Consider the following 19,808-nt stretch of genomic DNA (forward strand, 5'->3'; position numbering starts at 1 on the left):
GAGCTTACTCAGGGCTAGATTGGTCCTGGCTGCTTTGGATTTCCCCAGGCAACTCTGTTTGGTGTCCCAGGCCCCTTCACAGATTATTGATTTCAGAACAAGAAACAGAAGACTCAGAGGAGGCAGTGTTGTCTAGAGGGTAAAGCAGGGAATCTGGGGATCAGGACTCCTGGATTTTCCTGGCTCTGCATGGTCTTGGATGAGTCAGTCTGTGTCTCCACTTATAAACTGGGGGCTAATAATATGGAAACCCCCTCATGTACCGCTGCCTACCTGAGCCCCAAAAAAACAACTTGATCTGCTGTGAAATGATGTGGCTTGGTAGTAACTAGCACAGCGCCCACCTCACCATGTGCGGATATTCCCCAGTTTTTGCTGCTTCTTCTAGACCAGCAAGGCAGTGAAATGTCACTGGGTCCCATGAACCTTATGGTAGCATTACTTTTGCTCGGAATCCCAATTTTCAGCCAAAACAAGTTGCTTTAAAAATATTGTAATTGTCTGAAGTGTCTCCTCCCTGTTCAAAGGACTCAGGGGGAATTCCAGGCAACTTTATAAGAGGTGTTGGATTAATTGGATTAATTAAACATTTGGATTAATCTTGGGTAAAATAATGTCATTGTCTATATGTCTCTTTGAAGTTTGTAATAGACTGCCTAATGGATAAATTGCCCTAGTTAATTTGTGTAAATAACTACTGGTGGTGTTTAGAAAGCAAAAGGTTACATCAAAAGCCTATTGTTTAACCAGGACTGTGTGGTCAAGTGGATGCTAGGACACTGTATAAAAAGACCCTTGGGTCCTGATCCTGTTCATCTCAGATCTGCTTAAGCTTCATTAGGGGAAGTTTGAGTTGCAGTACTGAGGTCCGAGTTATGCTGATACGTCCTGAATATGATATTTGGACATTGGATTATAACCTGTGAACTCAATTCTAAAGGAACTCTTTGCAACTATAAAGCTCACAATCTCTGCTACGAATCTGGACCTCAATGGATTGAACTCATGTCTATATGTATATTGATCTTTTAACCACACGCTCTCTCTCTTTTGTTTTTTAATAAAATTTAGTTTCGTTAATAAGAATTGGCTGTAGCGTGTATTTGGGTAAAATCTAAAACATTCATTAATCTGGGAGGTAATGTGCCCCATCCTTTGGGACTGGTAGACAGTTTTCTTTTATATGATGATATAAGATTTTTGGAAATCATCATATTTGACTTAGGTACCTGGATGGAGGCCTGAGGCTGGATCACTTTAAGGTAACTGTGTTATTTGGACTTCTGAGTAACTAGTAAGGTAATAAAGAAGCTGTTTTATGCTGGTTTGATAAATCTAAGTATTGGAATATTCACCAGCTTTTGGGGGTTTGTCTGCTCATTCTTTACAGTTCACCCTAATTGAGTGACCATAGCTGGTCCCCACTGGGATCCCGATCATAATGCTGCTCATATCTTCTTGGCTGCACTGTGTGAATAGGTCTTGGTTTGAGATTGTTCTGGGCCAAAAGATATGGAGAATTTTTCTGAGATATGAGAATTTGTATGGAATGAAGACAGTTTGGACATGTCATACTTTGACATTCCCCAGCATTTTGCACTTTAAAGTAGAGTTGAAAGTACGCAGCTCTGATAAATCCTGAATTTAGTTTTGGTGCTGTATTTTGATGATTTCCAGGCTGTATTTAAGCTCCTGAAGGTGTTCCTGGCTTTATTGATTCTGTTCCGGATATCCTGCCTTGTTCCACCATCCTGGCTGATGGTGCTGCCCAAATATGTGACTGTTTCTACATTGGTGAGAACATGATCCTCTATCCATACTGGTGATGGGGAAGCAATTTTAAGGGTTATGATAGCTCTCTTATTGCGGTTGATTTTCAGTCTGATTTGCTGGCTGAATGTGTTGAGTCAGGTTGTTGTTTTTTTTCTTCACAATCTGCTTGTCATGAAGGACAAAAAACAACTTTTGACAGCCTACAATCCTGTATGAGAAGAGAATTAGCTAGGAAAAGGAAATTGGCTAAACTGTGATAATATGGTAATGAGAGAATGGAAGATGCATTTAGACATATTGTCTGATGGAGACTGAAGAGTCCTATTTACCTCCAGCTGAGATAATATGGAGCTGTTCAGGCTGCAGGACAGCTGGCACTCTTCCATTTCATTAAGCCCTGAAAAAAAATAGTGATGTGTAGGCAGGTGAAGTTCCTCTCCTGCTTGTACACAGTGTTTAGAGGCCATGCTTACCTCCTTGCCAGCTCTTGGTCTTTATTACTAACATAAATAATAAGAACTGTAGCTTTCATTCTAAGCTTCCTCTTGAGATAGCTTGCTCTTCGGGTTTTTTCCCTCCAAAACCTTTCCCTGCCTCTAGTTACTTCTGTGATGGTGTGTATGAGAAGGGTGACCATTTATATCACAGTTGTTACCACTGTGACAAAGTTACCATGAATCCTGTACAAAGTATGTCATGTGAGGTATCGATAGAAAAGTTCTGAATTGTTAAGTATGTTTATCTTGCTTAGATGCATCTATCAGATTTGTATCTGAAGTTATGGATATTGGCTATGTGCTTGTATCTTAAGCATGTATTGTATTCCTGGATGACCCTTCCTCCCCCGATATATTTATATCAGGGATAGACATCTATGTGTTGGTGACCCATTTAAAGACACTCCACTCTCACAATGGGCCACTGAAGGAACCCATCCTGCCCAGAAGGTCTGGCTGTGGATGCCTCAGACAGCAAGGAGCTAATGGCCACCACCTGTGATTCAGCAAAACATGTAAGGGCATGTGATGTGGATATGTGATCCCAGACTCCATCTTGGGCAGTAACTTTCCATACACAGGGGGTGTGGGATTTGTTTGGCACAGTAAATTTCCATGCACATAGCGGAGGATATAAAAGACACCGAGACACCTCCATTTTGCCTTTTTCCTGCTCCAACTCTCTGAACTGTGGATTTACAACTAATAGGAGTATTTTGAACTATGAACTGAGGACCTACCAAGCTTTGGAAAATACCAGAGAGACTTTTGCAAGCCAGCCGTCTATTTCATCATTGCTACAAACCGGATATAAGGAATTTGCAGTCATTTGTATGTATACGATCTATTAACCATTTTAACTCTGTTTTTTATTCACAAATCTTTATTTAGTTTACTGAGGATTGGCGGACAGTGTGATATTTGGGTAAGAGCTGAGATACATATTGACTTGGGGGTAAATGTCTCATCCTGTGGGTTTGGTGTAACCTCACATATGATGAACTGGGTTTTCAGTAACCTCTCACTATATTAGCCCTATTTGTCTGGATAGGTGCCAAAGGCTGGCATGCCTATAGGGGACTGTGTTTGGTTCCTGGTTAACCACTGCGGTACTGCAGAAGTAGTATTTTTATTGGCTTGATTAATCTAATTATAGAATAAACCACAGGTTTGGGGGAAAGCCTGCCCTGTTTTTTTGCAGTCTGCCCTGAATGTGGCATTCTCAGTGTGGTCCATCCTGGGCACCCGGTCACAACTTCTACAGATAGACATTCAAACCCTTTTATACTGTATTCTTATCCGAATGTGGTGCCCTAAACTCTAGGAGGGCTCTACTGTTGTGTGCTGCTAAATAGCTGCTCTGTTCTACCACAAAGGTGTTGACATTTCAGGGACAGATGTTATGATTCCTGTGTTTGTGGTTTCTCTCTGTCCGTCTCCGCTTCAAGTGTACATGTGGTCTTTTCCAGCTGGGGCCCATTTCTAAGCATATTTCTGCTGAAGGCACAACCACATCCATCATAATGTTGCACTACCTAAAATCCTGAACTCAGCTCAGGGTTTCCACTGAAAAGTAATTATAGGATGATGGAAGAACACTGTTACAATAATTGGTTAGGGATACGAAAAGAGGAGGGTTAAAAACAGATCATGAGAATGCTGGCCATCTAAGCTCTGATCCCATCCATTTGTTAACAAATAATAGAAATTAGAACTGTAAAATACAATATCCATTCCTTGCCAATGCAGGAATATTCACTTTATCACAGCAAGAGGATATGTGCAACTCAAATCTAACTCATGCAGGGCTCTATACCTAATTGCACTGTATTCACACTGAAACAGGCCTGCTCTAACTTGCGACAGTAAGGCTGGGGATCAATGGAGAGTTTCTCATTGATGCTCCACTCCATCTGGCCTCCATCATACCCACTTCCTCTCTTGACATGCCTCCTCCTGCATTTGAGGAGTGGGCTGTAGAGCTAGTGCTGGGAGAATATTCAGCTGTCCCCTTTCAGGTCACTTTGTGCTGGTCTGGCAGTATAAATTGCCTATAGTGGGGCCCAGTGCATCTGTACGCATGTGAGGCCAGAATTTGCTGCTGTGAATTCCCTTGAGGTTTTGCTTCACCTGTCAAACGGACTTTTAGCCATTTAGCTATTGCAGCCATTTACACCAGCAAAGAACTTTGTACTGGGCTTTTATGGTGACACCCCTGAATAAAATAGCTGGCATTTGTAGGGTAAGTCTCCCACTGCAAATGAATGTGCGATTTATCTGTTGTAGTGAACTTCTCCACAAGTGAGAACATAAACTGGTGGATAAGATACAAACTGAGTGTCAGGACTCGGGAGGTTCATGTCCTTGGTGTGCCACAGACCTTCTGTGTAAACTTGTGTAAGCTGCTTCACAGTTTTGTCCCTCTGTTCCCCATATATAAGAACTATTACCCCATAGAAATGTTTGCAAGGTTGTTGTTGCCATGTTAGACCCATGATATTAGAGAGACACAGTGACATCTGTTGGTGAGAGACAAGCTTTAGTGCTTACACAGAGCTCTTCTTCAGGTCTGGGAAAGGTTCTCAGAGTGTCACAGCTAAACACAAAGTGGAACAGATTGTTTAGCATAAGGAGTTAACACATGTTGCAAGAGAACATTCAAGGTGAAGTGGGTAGTTAACACATTTGCAGTTGTAAGACAAAGGAGTGTTAATGGGTTACAGGTTGTTGTAATGAGCCATAACTCCAGTTAATGAGTCCATGATTTTTAGTATTTAGCAAAGTTGTGAATTTAAGCTCCCAGGCTCATCTTTTGTAAGCGTTATGCAGATTTCCTTTGAATATAAGGACTCAGAGGTCTGATGCGGAGTGATTATTTTGTGAAAAGTGTTCGCCCACATGTAATATGGTAGGGTTTTTTTTCCTTTCATTTTTTCTGTGTGAGTTCATTCGAGAGCATAGTGATTGTCAGGTTCCAATAAAAGATATGACCTCGCCCATATTGTCTTTTTGAGGAGTGTTATGAGACTCAGTTCACTAATGTTTGCAAAGTGCTCGGAAATCATGAGGTGGAAGGTTCTGTTGAGGTATCATACACCAACACGATTCTACTTTCCAGAGCATGGCATTTTGTATATGATCCACCTGAAAAGGAGAATTCGCATTGGCTTATGCATGACAAGAATTTGATTAAAAACTGAGCTGTTGCACCATAAATAAATCAATGAGACCCTTTTTTGTGGCAGCACTTGCATAGTCTGGATTGAAGATACAGTGAAAATAGCCTATCAGGTTCCAGCCTTAATGTATGTGCTACTGTTTTATAAAATATAATAGCTTGCAAAAACACTGATTCTGGGATGGTTGCTCATCTGCCATCAAAGACTATTTAACAATATGTTCACCTTCTGTTGTGCATACTATAGGTTCTAGTAGTGGCTTATTTTGTGAGCAGCAGTATATATAGCAGCATGCAAGTATCTTTTGCAAGTAATATTTATAATTTTAATTCAATAATATTTCTAACCTTTTGGTCACTGTGTTTCTTATAACATTCTTCCCGCTTAAGCAAATTTGCACTTTGCTGCAATGACACACGTGGCTTATTTTGCTGCCAGGGAATAGGAGGAGTGTAGGAATAACCTGGCCATGCTCCTACCTGCCCTCTGACATGGGGCGCGCATGTGGAGGAGGGGGGATGGGTATGGCATATGCTTTGCCAACTCTGTGCTTCCTAGGGATATTCCCATGCACAGTTGTTCCCTGAAAATTGTCAAACTGCTTTATGACCACTTTATACCAGTGATGAATCTGGTGTAAAGTGGCAATCAGAAAAGTGTAAATTCCAACTCCAGCACTATGAGTCCAAGCCTCCTTCTCCTCAAGTCAATGACAAAACTACCATTGACTTCAGAGGGAGTAGGATCAACCCCCAAGATGCCTCCTTCTTGGATTCTGTAGGAGGCACTCAGTCACGCAGTACATACATTAATGTGTCAGAGAAGCACTGATGTTTAACCATCCATTACTCTCCAGGGTGTATTGAATAGATACTTGGAGACCCTAGCATGGTACCAAAGCATCTACAAAGCAACTCAGCAGGGCTACAGGAGCGCTACTAAATTGGGAAGTTCGGACCAATGGATTCATGTACCCATGAACCTGAAGTGACAGAAATATGGTTGGGAGCACTTTTTGTTTAGATTATCACTAGATTCAATCAGAACTGGGATCCACAATCTATCATCATCCAATCTTTAAGGTCTCAACCATTTTTGACTTTATGCATTACCCTGTATGACAGCACAGTAAGGTGTGTGTGTGTGTGTGTGTGTGTGTGCCATACCAAGACCACTGTGATATCAGAGGTAACACAATCAATCATCACTCTTACTCTACAGCTAATCTGCATGCAACAATTTCATTGGCTGTATAACAGGAACTGCATAGATGGTGGATTACTTGACCCAGCTGCCATGCTCATGTGACAGCGTGGGGTTTTTAGCTACTAGTGATATTTGTAAATTGCTCTGAGTTGCATTTTAGAACGAAGTATGATCATTATTATTGTACATTAGAAAGAGCTGACAACTTTTCTATTTCTTGTTGCTCAGAATACTTTTATTGCTGAAATAATCCATCTTTACTGTTAAAATAATCCAATTGCTGGTCTAGCCCTAAACACACAAAAGTTCTGTACAGTTTCAGTAGTGATATATTTGTTACTGTTTGGAATTCTAGGCATCGTGTGAGAAACTATTTTGTATGATATTCCTCTGTTAAATTTAAATGATGAATGGTATTGAGCACCATGAATTGGCCATAACATGCAAAGACTGCTAAAATGGGAACATGTATTCACTAGTAATGAAATTCACCCCTTAGATTAGGATTTAACTAGTGCATAGGCCATGTGTGCCCTCTTTACTCAGGGATAAAGTTCACCTATTGTATCAAAGCTGGAGGTCTTTACTCATACCTTGAGATTTGGGTGTAGCTCAGTAACACAGTATACATGTTCTCATGGAGCTTGACTTGTCTGTGGAACTATTTTTCCATTCTGCTGAAAAGGAGCTAGTTACAGTTCTGTGGGAGGATCCACATCCACTGTATGTGCTAGATAAAGAAACTTTGCAAAGCAGACTTCTCTTTCTGTGGCCCAAGCAGTCATTGGTCAGATGTTCCTTATCCATTTTTCCTGTGCATCTTCTATACACAGAGATACAGTACTTATGTGTACAACCTTCAGTCTTATTGCAGCTGTGCTTTCACTCTCTTGCATTAGAGAGCTTGGGGAAAATGCTGAGCCAAATTCACCCCTGGTGTCAGAGGAGTTATACCAGATACTAATTTGGCCCAGTGTACACTCCAAGTATTGTTTCATGGATTAGGCTCTGTAACACTCTATACCTCGAAGGAGTGCCCTGTAACTCCCATATTCATCATTTGTATATAATTGTGATATTTCATATAAAGCATGTTATGTAAGGTATCATGGGAATGGCTATGATCTGCTGAAAGCCATTGTTCTATCTAAATATGTATATCATTAATGCATATGAAGTTATGAGATTGTGTTGTATGGTTGTCACTAAACTATGTTGTGAGTTGGGGAATTGCCAAAATATTAGCTCCCCAGAAACAACAGCAAGGGAGCTAAGCAGCACTGGGGGGGGGGGTGTCGAACAACTATCAGGAGCCATTGTCTAGCAAGGGAGTTACAATTCGATGACTCCCTTACACAAGGCCACACCAGGGGAATTGTTCAACCTTGTCTGGTGATTCATCAGTGCCCACCAGACATGCTTGGACTTGTGTTCCTCAAGCACATGGAATAAGGATATAATATAGGGAACAGAGGCCGTATGGTTTAGCCTGTCTCTTCTCCCACCTGCACTGAAGGCAATGAGAACACTGGAGCGGAGGAGACTGGTCCCCAGGCTAACAGGAAGAACTTGCATATGAAAGACTGTAACCAAACTGCAGTATCCAATGGCGTGAGAAAAACTACTTAATCCACATATTGCCTAGTCCAGGGGTCAGCAGCCTTTGTGAGGCGGCCCATCAGGGTAATCAGCTGGCAGGCCGCAAGACATTTTTTTATGTTGACTGTCCGCAGCTTCCAGTGGCCACGCTTCGCTGTTCCCCGCCAATGGGAGCTGCGGGAAGCTGCAGGGCCTTTTGCCTATCACTTAAAATCCATCTTTTTAAATCAATAAACTTATTCTAATGTTTATCTTTAGCAGGGCATTTGACTGAAGTGCTTGGTAAATCTGCTCAGGTTAGAAAGGCTGGTGTATGGCCACTTTCCATTGATGAAGTGCTGAACCAATTAATAATCTTACATTGCTCAAGAGGGAATATTCCTGAGGTACAAGACCGGGAGCAGGGAGGATTTGGCTGGTGCCTTTCTCTGTGTGATTGGTGAGTGGTTCTGGGAGCATTCATGCAATCTAGATGGGTGTGGGACGCCACATGCAGTTGTACTGAGTGGCAACAGCACCTGGAAGGGTTGCTGCTTGTCACCAGTAAGGCATTGTGAGAGACAACCCAGCTTAGTGAGGTAAGGGGGCACAGCAGTCCCAGGTTGTACCCCTAGGTTCCTGTCACAGGCTCACACACTTTAAAGGAGCCCACCGTGAGTACTGAAGAGGGTGATTTTTAAAGGAAGAATAATTCAATGTAAGTGCTCTTTTGAGTTGTAATTGAAAAGGTCAAGAAGTTCATGTATCAACCATGAATGGATAAAAGGGGCTCGGAGTACAGGCAGGGGTGTGAGCTCTGGCTGGGGTTGTGGGCTTTGGGAAGGGGCCAGAGATGAGGGGCTAGAACAGGGGGTTAGGGTGCGGGGTGGGGGTGTGAGGGCTCTGGACTGGGGGCGGGGGTGCAGGCTCTGGGGTGGGGCCAGGGATGCGGGCTTTGGGAGGAATTTGGGTACAGGAGGGGACAGCAGTCTGGGGCAGGGTGTTGGGGTGTGGGAGGGTGTTCAGGGTTACCCCAGCTCTCAGGAAGCGGCCACCAGGTCCCTTCAGCACCTAGAAGCATGGGCATCCAGGGAGGCTCCATGCACTGCGCTTGCACCCACAGGTGCTGCCTGTGCAGTTCCCATTGGTTGTGGTTTCCAGCCAATGGGAGCTGCGGAGCCAGCACTAGGGGTAGGGGCAGGGGCAGCGCCCAGCGCCATCCTCACCACGCATGTGCCTAGGAGCCGCAAGGACCTGGTGGCTGCCCACTTCCGGGAGCTGCACAGAGCTAGGGTAGGCAGGGAACCTGCTTTAGCCCTGGGCCCCCAAACCTGGACTTTTAATGGCTTGGTTGGTGGTGCCAACCGGAGCCGCCAGCGTCCCTTTTCGACCAGGCTTTCCAGTCAAAAACTGGATGCCTGGCAACCCAAGGGGTCGGGGCAGGCATGGCTTGGGCGAGCATTGACCCTAGCCTCACGTAGGGGTGGGAAGGGGCTTGAACGATCTGTGACACTAGCCTTGAGCTGGGATGGGGAGCAGGGGCAGGCCTGACTGAGGTGAGCAGTGACCCCCCCCAGCCTCATGGGGGGGTTGCGGTTGACAGGCAGGGCTCTGGTGAGCAGTGACCCGTGTCACACGGGGCGGGGGGAGAGGCCAGGGCCAGGCAAGGCTTGGGAGAGCAGCCACTCCAGGTTCATGCAGGGGGAGGGCACGCAGGGTTTGGGTGATCAGCAACCTCCAACCAAACATGGGGGGTGGTGGTTTGCAGGCACGGCTCAGGCAAGCAGTGACCCCAGCCTCACATGGGGCGGGGCACAAAGGGCTCAGATAAGCAGTGACCCCCAGTGTCACGGGGGAGAGGGGCAGGTATGGCTTGGACAAGCAGCAACCCCAGGCGCTCGCAGGGGAGAGGAGGATTGGCCTGGCTCAGGCAAGCAGTCACCGCAACCTCACATGGGGTGGGGCAGAAAGGGCACAGACAAGCAGTGACCCCAGCCTCACGCTGGGAGCTTCAGGCAGGGCTTGGGTGAGCAGTGACTCCAGCATCACGTGTGGATGGGTGTCTAGTAGGGCTTGGCCCAGCAGTGATCCCAACTTCACTTCGGGGGGGGGGGTGGGTGGAAGGAAGGGCTTGAGTCAGCAGCTGTCCCAGCCTTGTGCAGGGGGCTGCAGACAGTGCTCAGGCAAGCAGCAACCCCAACCGTGCATAGGGGAGGCAGGGCTCAGGCCAGCCTCACACAGGGAGCTGCAGGCAGGGCTCAGGGGGGAAACGACCCCAGCCTCGCACGGAAGGGAGGGAGGCAGTTCTTGGGTGAGCAGCAACCGGAGTCACGCAGGGGCTGCGGTGGGGAAGCAGGTAGGGCTCAGGCATGCAGCAACCTCATCTTCGTGCTGGGGGAGGGGCAGGCAGGGCTCAGGCCAACCCCACGGTGGGGGAGAAGGGCTCAGGCCCCACCCAGTTTTCCCTTCAGAAGTATGGTCACCCTACACCCTCTAAACATGGACTAGACAGGATCAAACTCTTGTTAGTAGAACTTCTAGCCTGATACCACCTCTGGCCCGATCATGCTTGCCTTAGTGACGCAAACGCCTAATGACTGCAGTGGGAGTTTTATGTGACTAAGGCAACAAGATTTGTCTCACTCTGGCCCATATTTCCTCCTTGAAAAATCTCTTGATGCAAAAGCTGTTTTTAAATAACAGAATCCACAGCACCGGAGCCAGAGAACTTTGTTTACAAAAACTGTTGCTTCCATGTAAATGTTTTCTGAAAAACTAACAGGCAGGTGCAGACATATGTCTCTGTAACAGGATAGATTAAAAATTAATTTTATTAAGGAAACTAGCAATGCATCCCAAACCTCTCATCCCTGGCCCCAATTCTCTGCCCCAGCACGGAGCCCACTGCTCCCCATCCTGAACCCCTGATTTCTGGCCAAAGCACCAGCCAGAGACCACATCCGCTCACCCGCCCCCCCCTCCCGCACCCCAACTGCCTGCCCCAGCCTGGTGAAAGTGCATGAGGGTGGGGGAGAATGAGCAACAGCGAGAGGGGAATAGAGCCAGTGGGGGCAGGAGCTTGGAGAAGGGGTGGGGCCTTGGGGTGGGCCAGGGGTGTTCAGTTTTGTGCGACTAGAAAGTTGGCAACCCTACCTGCCCTCTCCCCTGCGCAAGGCTAGGGGAGTCACTGCTTGTCTGAGCCCTTGCTGCCCCCTCCTGTGTGAAGCGGGGGGGGGTCACTGCTAGCCTGAGCCCTGCCTGCATGCGAGACTGGGGGGGGTTGCTGTTTGCCCAAGCCCTGCCTGCCCCGTCCCCGTCCCCTACATGACACTGGGATCACGTCTCCCCCAGCCCTTCCTGCTGCTGCCCCCTCTGCCACTCGAGGCTGGGGTCACGGCTCACTCGAACCCTTCCCTCCCCCAAGCGGAACTGGGGGGGTCGCTATTCACTAGATCCCTGCGTGCGAGGCTGGGGTGGCTGCTCTCTTTGGCCCTTCCTACCCCTTCCTCCCTATGTGAGACTGTGGGGGGGTGTCGCTGCTTCCCTCAGTTCTGCCTGCCCCGTTCCCCCCCTCCACCTCAGGCTGGGGTCGCTGCTCATCCAACCCCTGCCTGACCCCCTGGCCCCTGCATGGGGTGGGGGTCGCTGCTCACTCAAGCTCTGCCCCTTCTCTCCCCCTGCCCCCCATGGAAGGCTGGCATTGCTGCTTGCCCAAGCTCTGCCTACGTCCCCCCCGTGAGACCTGAGAAGCGACTCTCCTGAACCCTGCCTGTCTGCCGCTCCCGCGCAAGGCTGGGGGTGACAGCTCGCCCGAGCCGTGCCTCTCCCACCCTGTGAGACTGGGGGTTGCAGCTCACCTAAGCCCTACCTGCTCCATCCCCCTCCCCGACACGGGGCTGGGTTCACGTATCCTCACAGCTCTGCCCCCCCTGCATGGTGCTGGCACCACCACTCCCCCCGCTGCACCTCGCTTTTTTGACAAAAATGGGCATTTGGCCTGTTTGCTTTTGTCAGCTGATGAAGTCAGCAAGAGCAAATGGGACAACTGTTGCCTTTGCCCAAAAAGTTGGGACAACCGGGACAGGGCTTAAAAAAGGGACTGTCCTGGCCGAAACGGGACATATCCTCACCCTCAGAGGGTGGAACATATAAGTGCAAAGTAGAAAGTGATGAGTGAGGGGAGCACACACAGACATTTTAAAGGGGGTTGCTGTGACAGGTTACTCCTGCCTACTAACTGGCAGGTGAAATTCACCCCTGTGCCGAGGGCTAACAAGTCCCTCTTACGCTTTCAAACAGGGTGTAAGTGGTGCACAGGTCCCATGCTGGCCATCTGCAGAGGGGTGCATTTCACCCTACAACAGTAGTGCTTAAATAAACACCCCATTAACTTGTTGAGGCTTTTGCTTAAGCCAATGACAGCCTTGCCCTGCTTGCTTGTTACCCTGTGCACTGTAAGTGGACAGAAATGGATCTTTACTACCATTCAGCACTTAATTTTACTGCTGAGCAAGTGATGCCTTCACTTGCACTTCCACTTTCACACTGGGGAAAGACTTGAAAGATGAAGGCCTAAATGACACAAACACACCTTCACAGCATTAAACAAATGGTTAGATGTCTGGCAATCCTTGTAGATGTAAAGCGGTAAGCTAAAAAGCAGTCATACAAAATACCAGGTTTCAGAGTAACAGCCGTGTTAGTCTGTATTCTCAAAAAGAAAAGGAGTACTTGTTGCACCTTAGAGACTAACCAATTTATTTGAGCATAAGCTTTCGTGAGCTACAGCTCACTTCCTCAGATGCATATCGTGGAAACTGCAGCAGACTTTATATATACACAGAGAATATGAAACAAAACCTCCTCCCACCCCACTGTCCTGCTGGTAATAGCTTATCTAAAGTGATCATTAGGTGGGCCATTTCCAGCACAAATCCAGGTTTTCTCACCCTCCACCCCCCCACACAAATTCACTCTCTTGCTGGTGATAGCCCATCCAAAGTGACAACTCTTTACACAATGTGCATGACAATCAAGTTGGGCTATTTCCTGCACAAATCCAGGTTTTCTCACATCCCCCCCACCCCCATACACACACAAACTCACTCTCCTGCTGGTAATAGCTCATCCAAACTGACCACTCTTCAAGTTTAAATCCAAGTTAAACCAGAACATCTGGGGGGGGGGTAGGAAAAAACAAGAGGAAACAGGCTACCTTGCATAATGACTTAGCCACTCCCAGTCTCTATTTAAGCCTAAATTAATAGTATCCAATTTGCAAATGAATTCCAATTCAGCAGTTTCTCGCTGGAGTCTGGATTTGAAGTTTTTTTGTTTTAAGATAGCGACCTTCATGTCTGTGATTGCGTGACCAGAGAGATTGAAGTTCTCCGACTGGTTTATGAATGTTATAATTCTTGACATCTGATTTGTGTCCATTTATTCTTTTACGTAGAGACTGTCCAGTTTGACCAATGTACATGGCAGAGGGGCATTGCTGGCACATGATGGCATATATCACATTGGTGGATGTGCAGGTGAACGAGCCTCTGATAGTGTGGCTGATGTTATTAGGCCCTGTGATGGTGTCCCCTGAATAGATATGTGGGCACAATTGGCAACGGGCTTTGTTGCAAGGATAAGTTCCTGGGTTAGTGGTTCTGTTGTGTGGTATGTGGTTGTTGGTGAGTATTTGCTTCAGGTTGCGGGGCTGTCTGTAGGCAAGGACTGGCCTGTCTCCCAAGATTTGTGAGAGTGTTGGGTCATCCTTTAGGATAGGTTGTAGATCCTTAATAATGCGTTGGAGGGGTTTTAGTTGGGGGCTGAAGGTGACGGCTAGTGGCGTTCTGTTATTTTCTTTGTTAGGCCTGTCCAGTAGTAGGTAACTTCTGGGAACTCTTCTGGCTCTATCAATCTGTTTCTTTACTTCTGCAGGTGGGTATTGTAGTTGTAAGAAAGCTTGACAGAGATCTTGTAGGTGTTTGTCTCTGTCTGAGGGGTTGGAGCAAATGCGGTTGTATCGCAGAGCTTGGCTGTAGACGATGGATCGTGTGGTGTGGTCAGAGTGAAAGCTGGAGGCATGCAGGTAGGAATAGCGGTCAGTAGGTTTCCGGTATAGGGTGGTGTTTATGTGACCATTGTTTATTAGCACTGTAGTGTCCAGGAAGTGGATCTCTTGTGTGGACTGGACCAGGCTGAGGTTGGTGGTGGGATGGAAATTGTTGAAATCATGGTGGAATTCCTCAAGGGCTTCTTTTCCATGGGTCCAGATGATGAAGATGTCATCAATATAGCGCAAGTAGAGTAGGGGCTTTAGGGGACGAGAGCTGAGGAAGCGTTGTTCTAAATCAGCCATAAAAATGTTGGCATACTGTGGGGCCATGCGGGTACCCATAGCAGTGCTGCTGATCTGAAGGTATACATTGTCCCCAAATGTGAAATAGTTATGGGTAAGGACAAAGTCACAAAGAAAATAACAGAACGCCACTAGCCGTCACCTTCAGCCCCCAACTAAAACCCCTCCAACGCATTATTAAGGATCTACAACCTATCCTAAAGGATGACCCAACACTCTCACAAATCTTGGGAGACAGGCCAGTCCTTGCCTACAGACAGCCCCGCAACCTGAAGCAAATACTCACCAACAACCACATACCACACAACAGAACCACTAACCCAGGAACTTATCCTTGCAACAAAGCCTGTTGCCAACTGTGCCCATATATCTATTCAGGGGACACCATCACAGGGCCTAATAACATCAGCCACACTATCAGAGGCTCGTTCACCTGCACATCCACCAATGTGATATATGCCATCATGTGCCAGCAATGCCCCTCTGCCATGTACATTGGTCAAACTGGACAGTCTCTACGTAAAAGAATAAATGGACACAAATCAGATGTCAAGAATTATAACATTCATAAACCAGTCGGAGAACACTTCAATCTCTCTGGTCACGCAGTCACAGACATGAAGGTCGCTATCTTAAAACAAAAAAACTTCAAATCCAGACTCCAGCGAGAAACTGCTGAATTGGAATTCATTTGCAAATTGGATACTATTAATTTAGGCTTAAATAGAGACTGGGAGTGGCTAAGTCATTATGCAAGGTAGCCTGTTTCCTCTTGTTTTTTCCTACCCCCCCCCCCAGATGTTCTGGTTTAACTTGGATTTAAACTTGAAGAGTGGTCAGTTTGGATGAGCTATTACCAGCAGGAGAGTGAGTTTGTGTGTGTATGGGGGTCGGGGGGGGGGGATGTGAGAAAACCTGGATTTGTGCAGGAAATAGCCCAACTTGATTGTCATGCACATTGTGTAAAGAGTTGTCACTTTGGATGGGCTATCACCAGCAGGAGAGTGAATTTGTGTGGGGGGGTGGAGGGTGAGAAAACCTGGATTTGTGCTGGAAATGGCCCACCTGATGATCACTTTAGATAAGCTATTACCAGCAGGACAGTGGGGTGGGAGGAGGTTTTGTTTCATATTCTCTGTGTATATATAAAGTCTGCTGCAGTTTCCACGATATGCATCTGATGAAGTGAGCTGTAGCTCACGAAAGCTTATGCTCAAATAAATTGGTTAGTCTCTAAGGTGCCACAAGTCCTCCTTTTCTTTATACAAAATACCATGTCTCTAATATTGAACACTTTATGTATTGCCATCCCATACGCAGCTGGTAGAACCAGAGGTGCCTGTGAGGTTATACATGCTTTCCAAGCTAATAGATTATGTGTCTAGATCAAAGCCCTATGTACTCCACAGCAAACTGGACCAGAATGCTGAGGCAATGGCCGTGGATCCTGCAGCCTTCTTGGGTTCCGCCGGTTTTTTTGCAGTGGTTTCAGTTATATTATTTTAAAACTGGTTTCTATGAATTAAATATGAAAATGACTAATACAATCAGTACAATACTCACTGTGTTATATATTTTGGTAATCAATTCAATCTACATTGTATGCTGTCCACATATTGCTGCAGATTTCTATGGCGACGATAGATACATCCATCATAGAAGTTGTCGGGAGAAGATGGAGGTTTTACTGGCTGGATAGGAAAAGCGTGGGAGGAAGTTTGGAGTGGAGGATTAATGTTAGCTAGATGCTTCAAGTCCAATGACCAGCAGTTAATACCTTTCCAAGTTATTTTCTCAGGCTGGGTGCAGGTACAGGAAGACAGTGCAGGATCAGTTTACTTGGTTCACTTTTCCAGGATTTTCTTCACAACTATGAGGGCTCAACCGTTTTTTGAAATGACAGCTTACAATCTGGCGTCTAATACTGTGCCAAATGATAGGCAAAAGGCGTGTAGTAAATTCTATGACCACAGAACAGCACAATACATGGCCCACTCATCAAGATAATTCCTTAAAATGGTTTCCTTTCAGGGCAGGCCTCCACTGCAAAAATATATAGAATGCCCTGCTGCAAATGACAGCTGTTTCATTCTGTTTTTGTAAAGCCTCAGATAGTTTAAAGTGTTTGTTGTAGGAAGAAGTCATAACTATTTTTTAAAAAAAGTCCACAGTTGTCAGTCTTCCATCAATCTCTTTGTTCTGCTATGTCATTACTGAAAATTTCGGAATGATTTCTTAAGCTGGCAAAAAGAAAAATAAGTCTTAGTCTTTAAATAACTAAAAACTAGTAATCAACTAAAAACTAGTTTCTAAATAACTAAACAGTCTTAGTCTTTAAATATCTGGTATAAAGGAACACTATACATTAAATGAAATCTTTAATTGCTTGTTTGGTTCTGTAAGCCAGGGGCTTCATTCTTGGAAATGATTAGATAATTCTGCTGTACCACTATAAATCAGGGCCAACTCCTGTGTGTAAAACTGGTAAGAGAGTAGGGTTGCCAACTTTCTAATTGCACAAAACCGAACACCCTTGCCCCGCCCCGTTCTCTGAGGCCCCACCCCTGCTCATTCCATTTCCCCACCCTCTGTCACTTACTCTTCCCCACACTCACTCACTAGCTCATTTTTACTGGGCTGAGGTAGGTGATTGGGGTACAGGAGGTGGGGTGAAGGCTCTGGCTGGTGGTGGAGGCTCCGGGTGGGGCCAGAAATGCGGGGTTCAGGGTACAAGAGAATGGGGGGTGAGGTCTTCGGCTGGGGGGTGCAGGCACTGGGGTGGGGCTGGGAATGAGGCGTTTGAGGTGTGGGAGAGGGCTCTGGACTGGGACAGGGGATTGGAATGTGGGGCAGTGAGGTCTCCCGCCGGGGGTGTGGGCTCTCGGGTGGGGCTGAGGATGAGGTGTTTGGGGTGCAGGAGGAGCGCATGCTGCCTTCACGCACTGGCGCTGTCCAATTCCCAGCCAATAGGAACTGCAGAGCTGGCGCATGGGGTAGTGGCAATGCATGGAGCCTCCCTGGCCGCCCCTGCGCTTTGGAGCCAGTGGGACGTGTCACTGCTACCAGGAGCCACGCAGAGCCAGGTAGGGAGCCTGCCAGCCCCGCCAACTGGACTTTTAATGGCCCGGTCAGTGGTGCTGACCAGAGCCGCCAGGGTCCCTTTTTGACAGATGTTCTGGTCGAAAACCAGACTCCTGGCAACCCTAAAAGTGAGAAGAATGAAATCCATTGACTTCACTGAGGCTTACATGAAGAATTTGGTTCCAGCTATTTGCTTAAGAGAGGGTCCAGCCCTAAAACTTTGGTTCCATACTCTTAAGTGAAAAAGTAATAGACCATGATGATTACCCATCTGACTTTTTAGCTAGACCACTTTCTAGTTAATCTCTTTTACTAAGCTTTTGTATCTTGAACAATAAAGAAAAAAATCTGTTTCTTATTGACGGTGAAACTGTAAGAGCAGATCAGTCAAAAAGGTGATCATTTTCACTTTTACACAAAACCAGTGAAACCCTAAATTCACTAATTTATTTGGGCATAAGCTTTCATGGGTTAAAAAAAAAACCCCCACTTCTTCAGATGCAGCATGATGCTTATGCCCAATTAAATCTGTTAGTCTTTAAGGTGCCACTGGACTCCTAGTTGTTTTTGTGGATATAGACTAACACAACTACCCCTCTGATACCTAAATTCACTACCTTTGCTGTCCATGTAAAATAGTTCAAGCTGTTTTGAAGGCTAATGCTACCTGTTAATTTCACACAGTTTGGTATAGATCTCAACCAATCGCACTTGGAGTTCTAGACTGACAAGGCATTGCTGATGCCACATGATAATATTGCCCTCATTACCATGAGTAACCAGTGCAGTTAACTTTGAGAATGCTTCCCTGCCCATTGTCTGTCCTGGCTATTTAGATTATAAGCTATTTAGAGCAGAAACTATAGCTTGGTAGGGGTACGTACAACACCTAGCACAAAGGGGCCCTTGGCTGGGCCTCTAGCCACTGCTGTAATAAATACAATTGTAATCTCGTGTCAGCATGTTCTGACATTAGAATACGCAAGCAACCAGAATAAAATGAATTCTTACACTCCGTAGAAAAGCTTTAAAGTCAATTTTTGGCTGGGGAGGACCTTTTATTTCCTTTTTACTGGTGGGGAGTTCCCATGGGTCTAGCTCTGCTGTTGCCACAGCAGGAAACTGCATCTCTGGTGTTCCTGGCATTGAGGCTGATGAAGTTGATGGGAATGTTTCACTTCTGCTCAGGCGTCTTGGAACTACTGTTTCTGAGCACCCAGCTCTAGGATGCATAGTGTCAGCAGCATCTGGAACACCTTGTTTATTCTGGGCATTTCTTTCTTCCCACCTATCAGGGAGTCCAAGCTCTGAAAACAGATGGGATTGTTCCCCTAGTAATTGGTCCAGCTGCTGCAGAGAAAATAGGGAAGACATGCATATTGTAGTAATAAAGAATTATAAAAGGTATCAGACAGTGATACACAGGAGAGGTTATGAAGCATGTCCATTTCTTATTCTTGGTCAAAAAAACTAAGTATAATTTGGCAGCTGAGATGCTGCTGTGAAAAGGATTCAGTAATAAATTTCAATCCCATGTTCATGTTTCAGTAACATAAATTTCAATCCTATTTTACTGTGACTGACTGACATATTTGCCTTAGTACAACCCCCCCTCCCCCGCTCCACCCAACAGACCTCTGTGGCTGTGTATGGCAGCCCTGGATTGAAAAGGGTGTATCTTAACAAATTGTGGCCCAGATTCACCAGTGTGTGCCATGCAGGCACTGCAAAGTGAATGGACTCAATCTGGAAATGGCTAATGGACAATTCCCATTGTGGAGGAGAAAGCTGGTGGACATGTTGGGGCAGGCACAGAGTGCTGCTTTGTCAATTCAACTGTTCTTCCTCAGCTACTGTAAGTGACACTAAAACCAGGTAGAGCAGTCCTGGGGAGATACAACTCTGGTGGCCGTCTCTCTACTCTGCACTAAATGAAGATGGGGCTTCCTTCTCCCCTGACCCCAATTTGAGTTGTGTTTTAGGGCTTGTCCACACAGGGGAAAATGGCAAGCACAGCTAAAGCACAACAAGTAATCCTCTACAGCAGGGATTCCCAAACTGGTGGTCGGGACCCCTGAGGGGTTATTACATGCGGGGTTGTGAGCTGTCAGCTTCCATCCCAAACCCTGCTTTGCCTCC

The 19,808-nt window shown here is 46.2% G+C and overlaps 1 protein-coding gene across 2 annotated transcripts in view; it reads right to left on the minus strand.

The window, feature by feature from the left end:
• The window catches only part of ITPRID1 (ITPR interacting domain containing 1), an 87,090-nt gene that overhangs the window by 1,997 nt on the left and 65,285 nt on the right, over window positions 1-19,808 (minus strand). For both annotated transcript variants that reach the window (XM_073329499.1, XM_073329501.1), the window contains exons 14-15: window positions 18,681-19,019; window positions 16,152-16,828 (exon numbers count right to left, since the gene is read on the minus strand). In XM_073329499.1, the coding sequence (XP_073185600.1) occupies window positions 16,799-16,828; window positions 18,681-19,019 (369 nt within the window). In that variant the 3' untranslated portion in view covers window positions 16,152-16,798. The remainder of the gene's footprint in view (window positions 1-16,151; window positions 16,829-18,680; window positions 19,020-19,808) is intronic.

This window comes from Lepidochelys kempii, chromosome 2, assembly GCF_965140265.1.
Source record: "Lepidochelys kempii isolate rLepKem1 chromosome 2, rLepKem1.hap2, whole genome shotgun sequence".
Classification (NCBI taxonomy): Eukaryota; Metazoa; Chordata; order Testudines; family Cheloniidae; genus Lepidochelys; species Lepidochelys kempii.